At 47.7% G+C, this 15,609-nt stretch overlaps 1 protein-coding gene across 1 annotated transcript in view; it reads right to left on the minus strand.

Annotated features, from left to right (window-relative positions):
• LOC134350926 (actin filament-associated protein 1-like 2) overlaps positions 1 to 6,714 on the minus strand; it is a 154,567-nt gene extending 147,853 nt beyond the window's left edge. Inside the window, 2 exon segments of the mRNA XM_063056771.1 lie at positions 6,508 to 6,657; positions 6,660 to 6,714. Coding sequence (XP_062912841.1) covers positions 6,508 to 6,657; positions 6,660 to 6,714 — 205 coding nt within the window.
• Positions 6,715 to 15,609: the final 8,895 nt, after the last annotated feature.

Here is a 15,609-nt window from a genome sequence, read left to right on the forward strand (position 1 = left end):
TGGAAAGCGGTGAAATCATCGGACAAAGTCAGCATGGATTTGTGAAAGGAAAATCATGTTTGACGAATCTCATAGAATTTTTTGAGGATGTAACTAGTAGAGTGGATAGGGGAGAACCAGAGAATGTGATATATTTGGATTTTCAAAAGGCTTTTGACAAGGGCCCACACAGGAGATTAATATGCAAACTTAAAGCACATGGTATTGGGGGTAAGGTATTGATGTGGATAGAGAGTTGGTTGGCAGACAGGAAGCAAAGAGTGGGAATAAACAGGACCTTTTCAGAATGGCAGGCAGTGACTAGTGGGGTACCGCAAGGCTCAGTGCTGGGACCCCAGTTGTTTACAATATATATTAATGACTTGGATGAGGGAATTAAATGCAGCATCTCCAAGTTTGTGGATGACTCAAAGCTGGCCAGCAGTGTTAGCTGTGAGGAGGATGCTAAGAGGATGCAGGGTGACTTGGATAGATTAGGTGAGTGGGCAAATTCATGGCAGATGCAATTTAATGTGGATAAATGTGAGGTTATCCATTTTGGTAGCAAGAACAGGAAAACAGATTATTATCTGAATGGTGGCCGATTAGGAAAAGGGGAGGTGCAACGAGACCTGGGTGTCATCATACACCAGTCATTGAAAGTGGGCATGCAGGTACAGCAGGCGGTGAAAAAGGCGAATGGTATGCTGGCATTCATAGCAAGAGGATTCGAGTACAGGAGCAGGGAGGTACTACTGCAGTTGTACAAGGCCTTGGTGAGACCACACCTGGAGTATTGTGTGCAGTTTTGGTCCCCTAATCTGAGGAAAGACATTCTTGCCATAGAGCGAGTACAAAGAAGGTTCACCAGATTGATTCCTGGGGTGGCAGGACTTTCATATGATGAAAGACTGGATCGACTAGGCTTATACTCGCTGGAATTTAGAAGATTGAGGGGGGATCTTATTGAAACCTATAAAATTCTAAAGGGAATGGACAGGCTAGATGCAGGAAGATTGTTCCCGATGTTGGGGAAGTCCAGAATGAGGGGTCACAGTTTAAGGATAAAGTGGAAGCCCTTTAGGACCGAGATGAGGAAAAACTTCTTCACACAGAGAGTGGTGAATCTGTGGAATTCTCTGCCACAGGAAACAGTTGAAGCCAGTTCATTGGCTATATTTAAGAGGGAGTTAGATATGGCCTTTGTGGCTAAAGGGATTGGGGGTATGGAGAGAAGGCAGGTATAGGGTTCTGAGTTGGATGATCAGCCATGATCATACTGAATGGCGGTGCAGGCTCGAAGGGCCGAATGGCCTGCTCCTGCACCTATTTTCTATGTTTCTATGAACCCTATACGCACAGACACTGAAACCCATCCACACTGTTTCTGAACTCTATCCACACTGTTACTGAACTCCTTCCGCACTTATACTGAGCCCTGTCCCCACTGATACTGCATCCTCCCCACGTTGATACTAAACCTCCTCTGCTGTTACTACACCCAATCTACACTGATACCGAAATCTATCTGCACTGTTACTGAACCCTATCCACAACGATAACCCCGTTTGCACTCTTCCAGAACCCCTTCAGCACTGATACTGAACCCGGTCCGCACTGATACTGAACCCCATCAGCACTGTTACAGAACCCTATCCCCACTGCTACTGAACCGCAACCACACTGGTATTGCATCCTATCCGCATGGGTACTGAAATCTATCTGCACTGTTACTGACCCTATCCAAACTGTTACTTAAACTCATCCGCACTAATACTGAACCGTATCTGAACTGTTACTGAACCCTATCCGCACTTTTGCTGAACCCCATTTGCACCATTACTGAACCCTATCCACAATAATACTGAACGCTATCCACAATAATTCTAAGTGCTATCCACACTAATACTGAACCCCATCAGCATTGATACTAAACCCCATCTGCAATGTTATTCAACCTATCCACACTGTTACTGAACCCCATCCACACAGATACTATACCTTTTCTGCACTGCTACTGAACCACATCCGTGCCGTTGCTGAACCCTATCCACAATAATACTGAACCCTATCTGCACTGTGACAGAACACTATTCGCGCTGTTACTGAAACCCATCCATACTGTTACTGAACCACATCCGCACTGACACTGAACGCCATCTGTACTGTTACTGACCCCATCCGCACAGATACTGAACCCTAACCGCACTGATACTGAACCCCATCAGCACTGATACTGAACACCATCTGCACTGATACTGAACCCCATCCGCACTGATACTGAACCCCATCCGCACTGATACTGAACACCATCCGCACTGATACTGAACCCCATCAGCACTGATACTGAACCCCATCCGCACTGATACTGAACACCATCCGCACTGATACTGAACCCCATCAGCACTGATACTGAACACCATCCGCACTGATACTGAACCCCATCAGCACTGATACTGATCACCATCCGCACTGATACTGAACACCATCCGCACTGATACTGAACACCATCCGCACTGATACTGAACACCATCCGCACTGATACTGAACACTATCCGCACTGATACTGAACACCATCCGCACTGATACTGAACCCCATCAGCACTGATACTGATCACCGTCCGCACTGATACTGATCACCATCCGCACTGATACTGATCACCATCCGCACTGATACTGAACCCCATCAGCACTGATACTGATCACCATCCGCACTGATACTGAACACCATCAGCACTGATACTGAACCCCATCCGCACTGATACTGAAACCATGTCCCCACCCAGTTAAACCCCTTCCACCAATTCACTCAAACCCTGCCGCCACCCACAGCTTCTCTGAATCCCTGTCCACATATTCACGCAAAATCCCATCCACATTTACTGAAACGCAATCCATCCTGTAACTGAAACGCCACCCACATTGTTACTCTCTGTCCCAACCTGTACTGTTCGTCCCGACCTCGCTGCCTGCTCTCCCACAGGGACCATCGCTGTCTCATCTCCCATGCGGACCCTCGCTGTCTCGTCTCCCATGCGGACCCTCACTGGTCTGCACCCACGCGAACCCTCACTGCCTGCACCTATGCATGCCCTCACTGCCTGCTCTCCCACACGGACCATAGCTCACTGCTCCCACGTGGATGCTCGCTGCCTGCTCTCTCACACGGGCCCTCACTGCCTGCACCTACACAGACCCTCGCTGTCCGCTCCCATGCGGACCCTCGCTGCCTGCACCTACACAGACCCTCGCTGTCCGCTCCCATGCGGACCCTTGCTGCCTGCTCCCACGCGGACCCTCGCTGTCTGCTCTCCCACACGGACCCTCGCTGTCTGCTCTCCCACGCGGACCGTCACTGCCTGCACCTACACAGACCCTCGCTGTCTGCTCTCCCACGCGGACCCTCGCTGTCTGCACCTACACAGACCCTCGCTGTCCGCTCCCATGCGGACCCTCGCTGCCTGCTCCCACGCGGACCCTCGCTGTCTCCTCTCCCACACTGATCCTCGCTGCCTGCTCCCACACTGATCCTCGCTGCCTGCACCCACACTGATCCTCGCGGCCTGCTCTCCCACGCGGACCCTCGCTGTCTCCTCTCCCCCGCGGACCCTCGCTGTCTGCTCCCACGCGGACCATGCTGATGTGGAAATGTGCTGGTACTTGGCTCTGACTAGTGATCAGGAATTCCCAGTGTACTCTGGGAGGGAGGGGTGTGTTATGATTTCAGTTTTGCAGTATTTGTTGCATTTTGTTCCTTGAATGGCTCTGCCCATCAGTGAATGAAAACGTCCATTTGAAGGGAATGAAACACTGTATTGCTACTGTGACCTGGTTTGCCTTTGTCAGTGCTCTACCAACACCGGCAACCAAACATGACACAGTATCACTCTGGTGCTCCCTGTCAGCCTCCTCACTCCCCACTGTAATCGCTTAACGACTGGCAGCCGACAGACAAGGCCCCCGGCTGGGGGACAACATCCCTCACTCCCAGAATTAAGGGTTATGGGGAAAGGCAGGTAGGTGGAAATGTGTCCATGGCCAGATCAGCCATGATCTTATTGAATGGCAGGGCAGGCTCGACGGGCCAGATGGCCGACTCCTGCTCCTATTTCTTATGTTCTTCTCCTACCACCCCTTTACTGCTCGCTTGTCTTTTAAAGTGCTCCTTCAGACTTGCACTTCCAGTTGAACATTTGGCCCCTTGGCCCTAACAAATGGCTCAGAACAGGACACGTGCTGCCGTCTGACCTCTCGAGTTGCTCCGGATTTCAGCATCTGCAGCCTCCTGGGTTTCCGAGCTGCTCTGAACTGTGTAATGAACTCTCGATTTGCTAATCTAGCTGTAAAGTAGTTATTTCATTGTCTTTCAAGATAACCCACAGCTCTGAGGCTCTCTCAGCATTACACCGGCGTGCTGACTGCAGTGACTAATGGAGGGTCTCGGCCTCATTGCTACAGATTGTGGGGGGCGGAGGGAGAGGCCCATACCATGGGGGTTTGGGTCTCTGGGTCACTAAAAGCAATTGATTCCTCTCCAGTTCCAGCTCTGGGCGTTTCAGAGATCGTTATCAGTCTGTTCATTCCTCAAAGCCCTGCTCAGATCTTCAATAAACAGACTGCACCATTCTCTGGGGAGTGGGAGATGCACAACATTTCCGACCACTGAACCATTATGTACTGTCCGAGATGGAGATCGTTTTGGACGTGACACCCAGCTGTGAGGGAGGGGGAGTTAGGAGGAGCAGAAGGGATGCAGGATGGGGAAGGGAGGCTAAGTGAGAGGGGAAGAAGAGAGGAGAGGGAGGGGAAGAAACAAAAGAAAGGGAGAGGGAGAGAAAGAGGAAAGGGAGGGGGAAGAGGATGAATAGAGTTAAACACAGCTTCTTCCCCTTCAGACACACACAGTGACACACACACACACACACAGTGACAGACAGACAGACACACACACACACACACACACACACACAGTGACAGACACCCACACATAGTGTCAGATACACACCGTGACAGACACACACAGTGTCAGACACAGTCTCTCTCTCTCACACACACACAGTGACACACACACACACAGAGTGACAGACACCCACACACAGTGTCAGATACACACCGTGACAGACACACACAGTGTCAGACACACAGTCTCTCTCTCTCTCTCACACACACACACACAGTGATACACACACACAGTCACACACACACAGTGACAGACACACACACAGTCTCTCTCACATGCACACACAGTCACACACACACACACACACACACACACACACACACAGTGACACTCACACAGTGACAGGCACACACACTGATATGATGGTGCTGGCGACAGTTCGGTTGGCTGACTAGTAACTGTGAAGCCTGGGATGATAATCCTGCGACCATTAAAATCTCATCACCAAATTCCGATTGTTTATCTGGAATTTTAGCATCCAATAATCTGTACAGATGACCAGGAAGCTAGAGGAACCCCCCAATAACCCATCTCTTTCACTGGGGGAAGGAATCAGTCATCATTATCTGTTAACTCTAGTGACTCCAAAACCCCGCTGTGATTGACTCATAAACGCCCTGTGAAATGACTTTGCAAGCCTCTCACTTTCCAGGGGCAATTAGGCCTGGGTAATTAGCCAGATCGTATAAAGGAAATTCAAACTAAAACCATTAAGTAACCCTAAGGCTCCCGCTCACCCCCACACACTCAGGGACCAAACTCAAGGCCAACTGCCGTGGCCCCACAAATTACATCCCGGGTAACTCATAGAGCCCCGACACCGACACCTCGTCCGACCTGCGATCTCACCGCGTCCCGTCCCCCCGACCCCTCTCAGCGACTGACCACACTCCCGGCTATTAAAGGAGATCACTGGGTAGATTCCTGTGCTTGCAAGGCGCAGTGCCCGTGTGGTTTGCAGTTTTGAACAACGATGGACAGGGACAGAAATGAATCTTTGGGAAAGGTCGGCGCTGCGAGTCTGTGTCCCGCTTTGAGAGGCTAGCCGTCTCCAGTCCGAAACATTGCCCATCTATCTCTCTCTCCAACCCCACCCCCGCAGACGCTGCCCGACCAGCGGAGTGTCTCTGCCTTTCCGAGGCGCACACACTTCTTCCTAATTCTCCAGAACACCGGCAGCCTCCAGAATAACCAAATAGTCGGTAACATGTTCCTGCAACCCAAACACACGCTATTCCGAGCGCTGTTCATCACCGTCCGCAAGGTTAGTTTCGTCAACTGCTCTGACGAAAGAAGCTTGGGGGTGTGTGTGTGTGGGTGGGGGGGGGTAGTAAATATTTTATTCCACAGTGTCCGAATTTTCCACAGTTTGCGTTACTCCCGACTCGCTAAAACGGGACAAAGTGATGATACTCTCTGTGGTTGGCGCTGCGGGAAAGAAAAATGCCAGCTACAATGACTGAAATCTCATTTAAAAAGTTTTAGCAAAGTTTGCATCCCGCCGAAAACACTGTAAACATTGTGCGGCGACTTAAAGGGCGAGGTGGCAGCGAAAAAGCATCTCTTACCTTTGTCCAGGTTCATTGTGGGCGATCGGATGTTACCGGCGCAAGCAGCCTCCCATCGCTGCCACCGATCTCTTTGTCTCGGCGCCGAGCCGCTCGACGGACTGCCCCTCCGCTCAGATACAATCCCGGTCTTCTGTCTCCAGCAGTTACGCGGTTATTAAAGGAAACAAGGATTCGGCCACGGTCCAACTCCCAGCAGAGCACCATCTACCGCCCTGGGAGGCTGTCAGTGGTCCCGGTTCAGGCCAGGGGCAGGAGCGTAGCGCTCGTCCAGGTTTCACCGTCTCTCTCGCCGAGAATGCAAGCGGCACATTCTCACGGGGAAAAAAGCAAACTCGGGGTGGCTTTCCCAAAGACAGTGAGATTCAAAGATGAGAAGGGAACACGCAGGACGGGTAACACACGTGGAGGGATATCAACAGAATGATTGATATGTCTTAGCTAACGGAATAAGGATTCGCAGAACTAAAGCAACTAAGGCAGATGCCCCAAACCTGAGATAAAAACAACGGTGCTAGAAACTCAGTGGGTTGGGCAGCATTTCTCCCGCAGAAGCTGCCCGACCTGCTGAGTATTTCCAGCACTTTCTGTTTCTCTCAAAAGAAGTGCGTCGTTGTCGTTAGGTTACATCTGGAATTTCCAGTTGGGGGATGATTTCCCTCCACGCCACTCTGACATATTGGGAAATCATGTGCTCGGCGGGTCACAGCAGTTGTTTGCCTTTGCCTCCTGCCGGGTGAGTTTAAAGAGATCACCACCTCTTGCAGTGGATGATCAGGATGTCTAAGCGCCTTGTCGTGCTCTTAGCGCTCCATAGCGTTTGCTGGCCTGCTTTCTTGACCTTTGGACTATTAATTGGTCTCCACTCAGTCTGCCATGGCCAAACTTCACACACTGGGATAAGCAGATCCCCTACCTCACTGAGGGTCGAAGACCCGTCAGCTACCCTCACCTGGTTTGGCCCGTCTGCCGAGATGATTTACCGGGGTGTGGCCGCTGCGCATGCTACAGTTACGTGGAGCCACAGGTGAGAGCTGAGCGCCAGGTGGGGACCAAAGGTGGATGAGTTGTCCTGAAAAGGGCATGGCAGCTCCCCCCCACCAGAGGTGCTACCCCTCCCTAGACACCCCCTACACCCCCAAAAGAAGTTACGACATCATTAAAACTGTCTGCGGGCAGATTGGATGATCAATCTGTCCAGGTTTGAATCATGGTCCCAGCTCCTACCCAGAGCAGAGCACCGTTACCCTTGTGGCTGACCCACTCTGTCAAATAACTGGCCAGGACAATGAGTAAACTAAACGCCAGTCATCTGAGGATCTGACCTGGTCCCAACATATCAATGTAGTTATAAAGAAGGCAAGACAGCGGCTGTACTTTATTAGGAGTTTGAAGAGATTTGGCATGTCAACAAATACACTCAAAAACTTCTCTAGTTGTACTGTGGGGAGCATTCTGACAGGCTGCATCACTGTCTGGTGTGGAGGGGCTACTGCACAGGACCGAAAGAAGTGGCAGAAGGTTGTAAATCTAGTCAGCTCCATCTTGGGTACTAGTCTACAAAGTACCCAGGACATCTTCAGGGAGCAGTGTCTCAGAAAGGCAGTGTCCATTATTAAGGACGCCCATCACCCAGGACATGCCCTTTTCTCACTGTTACCATCAGGTAGGAGGTACAGAAGCCTGAAGGCACACACTCAGTGATTCAGGAACAGCTTCTTCCCCTCTGCCATCCGATTCCTAAATGGACATTGAAGCTTTGGACACGACCTCACTTTTTTAATATACAGTATTTCTGTTTTTGCACATATTTTAATAATCTAGTCAACATATGTAATTGATTTACTTGTTTACTTATTATTATGTTTTTTTCTCTCTCTTTACTTGATTATGTATTGTATTGAACTGCTGCTGCTAAGTTAACAAGTTGCACGTCACCTGCTGGTATTAATAAACCTGATTCTGATTCTGATATTGTACACCACCAGAGCCTCCCAAATCCTCAGCCTTCGCTGCCAAGGAGGCACCTGGAGACTTCACCACCAACACTCTATGATGACTTAGAAATATATCACCACTGGGTCTAAATCTTGGTAGCCCTCACCCTTGGCACTGCCCAGGCTCAGTCCAGATGTGGTCGGGCAGTCGACATCGTCTCTGTGAACTACAGTGAGACATTTCAGCCACATGTTAGGTTGCCCCAGAGGGTGAGGCACATGGTGATGTGGGACGAGCTGGTTCATTGGCTGGGTGATAGAATGTTGGGAAGATTTTGACAGGAACAGGCCATTCAGCCCAACCTAGGTTGCCAAATTCTGACCCACAAAGAAGGAGGAGGAGGAGGAGGCTCGCGGGATACAAACAGAAACCGCTGGCAATACCACAGGCGGCCTCTGCAGGAAGAGAAACGGCGCTAATGTTCCAGGTGGGAGATTGGATGCTCGTACCACAGTGATCAGTCGGTGCTGGGACCTCTGCTGTTTGTGACATATATCAGCGACTGGAAGGGAATGTAGGAATGCTGATCTGTCAGCTTGCAGAAGGCACGGCTCTGCGAGGTCATAAAGAGACTGACGTTGTTGTTCACTGGAGCGTTAAAACCCAGGTTGCCTCTCTCCCAATGGCTCTGTAACAATTCCAACAGAATCTCAACTGGCCTTGACCACTGCCTTCTTGCTCCTCATGACCTCACGGAAGCAGACTCTCTGAGACATTATGCATTTAACCCTTTCACTGTAGGTGCATAAGGAGTTAATTATCACTGCTAACAGCAAAGTAACTCAGCAATGCTTGGGAATAAGGTCATTTCTATTAAATAAACATGCCTAGGGTAAATATGATTTGGGTAAACACAATCATAAAAGTTTGAACGAACCTTCTAAGGGAAGACAAAAGCAATTACTTGTATGAACACTGACACACCTATGTAAATTTATCGTTCGCCAGGAAGCATTAACTTAACTCACACCAGTATAAACTTAGATCGAAAATGTATTGGCAAAATATTCTAAATAGAATTTAGAATATAAATAAAGAAAAAGCCCATTTTATATGGGCTTTATACGCATGCACACACACACACGTATAGATATCCATAACATGCACATAATCGTTGGAGCTCATTGTTGCATAATCAATCCAGTTTGCTTCACCTCATTTACTCACAGTACTGAGACGGCTTTGCCTGAAAGCCCAGTCCAACTGAAACATAAATAATCAAGCCCCATTCAAGGAAAGGGGTGTCGAACTTTCTCCAATGCCATGTGCTAGCCAGCTAACTAAAAGTAATCTGCACATTCTCCGTGATACCATTGTCTGCACGAGGATTTTCCGACAGCGGTTATCTGTCCTTCCAGATGGGTTCTGTGTGCCTTTCACCATGTTCTTCTGCTTGTGTTCGTAGTCTATTTCAATTCGCCTTCTTCAATCCCAGGCTGTCCTTAAAAAAAAGGCTCCCCGTTCTTTTTCCCATGCTCTCTCTAGAGTGCTTCCAGGAAAAATCCTATTGACTAATCATACAGACAGAGGTCATGATACATATTGGTACAAACGACATACATAGGAAAAGGGAGGAGGTCCTGAAAACAGACTACAGAGAGTTAGAAAAGAAACTGAGAAGCAGGACCTTATAGGTAGCAATCTTGGGATTGCTGCCTGTGCCATGTGACAGTGAGTATAGGAATAGAATGAGGTGGAGGATAAATGCGTGGGTAAGGGATTGGAGCAGGGGCAGAGATTCAGATTCCTGGATCATTGGGACCTCTTTTGGGGCAGTTGTGACCTGCACAAAAAGGACAGGTTGCACTTGAATCCGAGGGGGACCAATATCCTGGCAGGGAGGTTTTCTAAGGCTAATGGGGAGAGTTTAAACTAGAATTGGGAACCGAACTGAAGAGACGGAAGAAGGGGTGGTTGGCTCACAAATAGAGAAAGCTTGGAGACAGTGCAAGAGGGAGGATAGGCAGATGATAGAGAAGGGACGCGCTCAGACCGATGGTTTGAGATGTGTCAATTTTAATGCAAGGAGTATCATGAACAAAGCCGATGAGCTTAGAGTGTGGATCAGTACTTGGAGCTATGATGTTGTGGCCATTACAGAGACTTGGATGGTTCAGGGGCAGCACTGGATACTTAGAGTGCCAGGCTTTAGATGTTTCAGAAAGGACAGGGAGGGAGGCATAAAGAAGTGGGGGCGGCACTGCTGATCAGAGATAGTGTCATGGCTGCAGAAAAGGAGGAAGTCATGGAGGGATTGTCTACTGAGTCTCTGTGGGTGGAAGTTAAAAACAGGAAGGGTTCAATAACTCTACTGGGTGTTTTTTATAGACCACCCAATAGTAACAGGGACATCAAGGAGTAGATAGAGAGACAGATTCTGGAACGGTGCAGTAATAACAGGGTTGTCGTGATGGGGGATTTTAATTTTCCCCAATATTGATTGGCATGTCCCTAGAGCAAGGGGTTTCAATGGGGTGGAATTTGTTGGGTGTGTACAGGAAGGTTTCCTGACACAGTACTTAGACAAGCCTACAAGAGGAGAGGATGTGCTCGGTCTGGTATCTGGAAATGAACCTGGTCAGGTGTCAGGTCTCTCAGTGGGAGAGCATTTTGGAGATAGTGATCACAGTTCTATCTCCTTTACCATTGCATCGGAGAGGGATAGGAACAGACAAATTAGAAAAGTGTTTAATTGGAGTAAGGGGAAGTATGAAGCTATCAGGCAGGAACTTGGAAGCATAAATTAGGAGATGTTCTCAGGGAAATGTACAGCAGAAATGCGGTAAATGTTCAGGGGATATTTGTGTGGCGTTCTGCATAGGTACATTCCAATGAGACAGGGGAAGAATGGTAGGGTACAGGAACCATGGTGTACAAAGGCAGTTGAAAATCTAGTCAAGAAGAAAAGAAAAGCTTACAAAAGGTTCAAAAAACTAGGTAATGATAGCGATCTAGAAAATTATGAGGCTAGCATGAAGTAGTTTAAGAATGAAATTAGGAGATCCAGAAGGGGACATGAGAAGGCCTTGGCCAGCAGGATTAAGGAAAACCCCAAGGCATTTTACAAGTACATGAAGAGCAAGAGGATAAGACATGTGAGAATAGGACCAATCAAGTGTGACAGTGGAAAAGTGTGTATGGAACCAGAGGAGATAGTAGAGGTACTTAATGAATACTTTGCTTCAGTATTCACTATGGAAAAGGATCTTGGCAATTGTAGGGATGACTAACAGCAAACTGAAAAGCTTGAGTACATAGACATTAAGAAAGAGGATGTGCTGGAACTTTTGGAAAGCATCAAGGTGAATAAGTCACTGGAACCAGACAAGATATACCCCAGGCTACTGTGGGAAGCGAGGGAGGAGATTGCTGAGCCTCTGGCAATGATCTTTGCATCATCAATGGGGACAGGAGAGGTTCTGAAGGATTGGAGGTTTGCAGATGTTGTTCCTTTATTCAAGAAGGGAGTAGAGATAGCCCAGGAAATTATAGACCAGTGAGTCTTACTTCAGTGGTTAGTAAGTTGATGGAGAAGATCCTGAGAGGCAGGATTTATGAACATTTGGAGAGGTATAATATGATTAGGAATAGTCTGCATGGCTTTGTCAAAGGCAGGTTATGCCTTACGAACCTGATTGAATTCTTTAAGGTTGTAACAAAACACATTGATGAAGGTAGGGCAGTGGATGTAGTGCATACGGATTTCAGTAAGGCATTTAATAAGGTTCCCCATGCGAGGCTCATTCAGAAAGTAATGAGGCATGGGATCCAAGAAGACCTTGCTTTGTGGATACGGAACTGGCTCGCCCACAGAAGTCAAAGGGTGGTTGTGGATGTTTCGTATTCTGTATGGAGGATGGTGACCAGTGGTGTGCCTCAGGGATCTATTTTGGGAAGCCTCCTCTTTGTGATTTTTATAAATGACCTGGATGAGGAAGTAGAAGAGTGGGTTAGCAAGTTTGCTGACAACACAAAAGTTGGGGGTGTTTTGGATAGTCTGGAGGGTTGTTAGAGGTTACAGTGCAACATCAATAGGATGCAGAACTGGGCTGAAAAGTGGCAGATGGAGTTCAACTCAGGTAAGTATAAAGTGGTTCAATTTGGTAGGTCAAATCTGAAGACAGAATATTACTGGTAAGACTCTTGGCAGTGTAGAGGATCAGCGAGATCTTGGGGTCCATGTCCATAGGACACTCAAAGCTCCCGCACAGGTTGACAGTGTTGTTAAGAAGGCGTATGGCAAGTTGGCATTCATCCACCATGGGATTGAGTTCAAGACCCATGAGGTAAGACCTTAGTTAGACCCCATGTGGAGTACTGTGTTCAGTTCTGGCCACCTCATTACAGGATGTGGATGCTACAGAGAGAGTGTGCAAGGGGATTTACAGGATGTTGCCTGGATTGGAGAGCATGTCTTATGAGAATAGGTTGAGCGAACTTGGCTTTTTCTCCTTGGAGTGACGGAGGATGAGAGTTGACCTGATAGAGGTGTATAAGATGATAAGAGGTATTGATTGTGTGTCTAGCCAGAGGCTTTTCCCCAGGGCTGAGATGGCTAACACGAGGGGACATAGTTTTAAGATGCTTGGACGTAGATACAAGGGGTCAGAGGTAAGTTTTCCACACAGAGAGTGGTGGTGTGTGGAATGCACTGCCAGTGAAGGTGGTGGAAGTGGATACAAATAGGGTCTTTTAAGAGACTCTTAGATAGGTACATGGAGCTTAGAAAAATAGAGGGCTATGCAGTAGGGAAATTCTAGGCAGTTTCTAGAGTAGGTTACATGATTGGCACAACATTGTGGGCTACAGATTTCTATGTTTAAAAATAACAGGTGTAGGGAACCTTGGTGTTCTAGAGATATTGAGGCCCTGATTAAGAGGGAAAAAAAGGAAGCACATAGAAAGTTTAGGCAAGTAGGAACAAATGAGGTGCTTATGGAGTATAAGAAATTCGGGAGAACACTTAAGAAAGAAATCAGGAGAGCTAAAAGAAAGCATAAGATTGCCCTAGCAGATGAGATGAAGGAGAATCCTAAGGGTTCTACAGATATGTTAAGAGCATAAGGATTGCAAAGGACAAAATTGGTCTTCTGGAAGATCAGAATGCTAATCCATGTGTGGAGCCAAAAGAGATGGGGGAGATCTTAAATTATTTTTTTGCATCTGTATTTACTCAGGTGATGGACACAGAGTCTATAGAAGTGAGGCAAAACGGCATCAACTTCATGGACCCTGTAGAGATTACAGAGGCGGAGGTGTTTTTGTCGAGAGGCAAATAAGGGTGGATAAAAACCCAGGGCCTGACAAGGTGTTCCCTCGGACCCTGCAGGAATTGCCAGGCCCTAGCAGAGATATTTAAGTCATCCTCAGGGAAAGGTGAGGTGCCAGAGGATTGGAGAATAGCCAATGTTGTTCCACTGTTTAAGAAAGGTTCTGAAAATAAACCAGGAAATTATAGGCTGGCGAGCCTGATGTCAGTAGTGGGAAAGTTATTGGAAGGTATTCTAAGCGACCGGATATATGTGTTTGGATAGACATGGACTGATTGAGGGTAGTCAGCTTGGACCCGTGCATGGATGGTCATGTTTCACCAATCTTACAGAGTTTTTCAAGGAAGTTACCAGGAAAGTGGATGAAGGCAAAGCAGTGGATGTTGTCTACATGGAATGCCTTTGCATGGGAAGTTGGTCAAGAGGGTTCAGTCGCTTGGCATTCATGATGTGGCAGTAAATTGGATTAGACATTAGCTTTGTGGGAGAAGCCAGAGTGGTTGTAGATGGTTGCCTCTCTGACTGGAGGCCTGTGGCTAGTGGAGTGCCACAGGGATCGGTGCTGGGTGCTTTGTTTTTTTTGTCATCTAAATCAGTGATCTGGATAACAATGCGGTTAACTGAATCAGCAAATTTGTGGATGACATCAAGATTGGGGGAGTAGCGGACAGTGAGGAAGACTATCATGGCCTGCAGCACGATCTAGATCAGCTGGAGAAAATGGGCTGGAAAGTAGCAGATGAAATTTGATGCAGGCAAGTGTGAGGTGTTGCACTTTGGTAGGAGCACCTGGGGTAGGAGACTGGTAGAACAAAGCGAGCTGGGTATGCAGGTTCATAATTCATTGAGTGTGGCATCACTGGTTGATAGGATCGTAAAGAAAGCTTTTGGCACATTGGCCTTCATAAATCAAAATATTGAGTACAGAAGATGAGATGTCATGTTGAAGTTGTATAAGACATTGGTGAGGCCTAATGGCCTAATCTGGTGTATTGTGTGCAGTTTTGGTCAGCTACATCTAGGAAAGATGTAAATAAGGTTGAAAGAGTACAGAGAAAAATTACAAGGATGTTGCCGAGTCTATAGGACCTGAGTTATAAGGACAGATTGAATAGGTTAGGAATTTATTCCTTGAAATGTAGAAGATTTAGGGGAGATTTGATAGAGATATACAAAATTATGAGGGGTATAGATGGGGTAAATGCAAGCAGACTTTTCCCACTGAGGTTGGGTGGGACTACAACCAGAGGCCATGGGTTAAGGGTGAAAGGTGAGAAATTTAAGGGGAACACAAGGGAAAACTTCACTCCGAGAGTCGCGAGAGTGTGGAATGAGCTGCCAGCACAAGTGGTGCATGCAAGCTCGATTTCAACATTTAAGAGAAGCTTGGATAGGTACATGGATGGTGGGGGTACAGAGGGCTATGGTCCCAGTGCAGGCCGATGGGAGTAGGCAGTTTAAATGGTCCAGCATGGACTAGCTGGGCCAAAGGGCCCGTTTCTGTGCTGTACTTCTCTATGACTATTGAACTTGATCTGAATACCCAACCTGCATTAAAACATGAGGCTGCATTGTGTTTAGTTTTGGTCACCCCATTATAGGAAGGATATGGAGGCTTCGGAAAGGATGCAGAAGTGGTCGGCCAGAATGCTACCTGGATTAGAGGGCATGTGCTATGAAGAGTGATTGGCCAAACTTGGGTTATTTTCTCTGGAGCGGGAGAGGCTGAGGAGAGGTTTTGTGGATGTTGAGTAGCATAGATAGAGTGGACAGTTATTATATTACCCCCCAGGCTCAAAATGCCTAATACATTTAGGGCATGCACTTATTGTGA

The sequence above is a fragment of the Mobula hypostoma genome, chromosome 8 (assembly GCF_963921235.1).
Source record: "Mobula hypostoma chromosome 8, sMobHyp1.1, whole genome shotgun sequence".
Lineage (NCBI taxonomy): Eukaryota > Metazoa > Chordata > Chondrichthyes > Myliobatiformes > Myliobatidae > Mobula > Mobula hypostoma.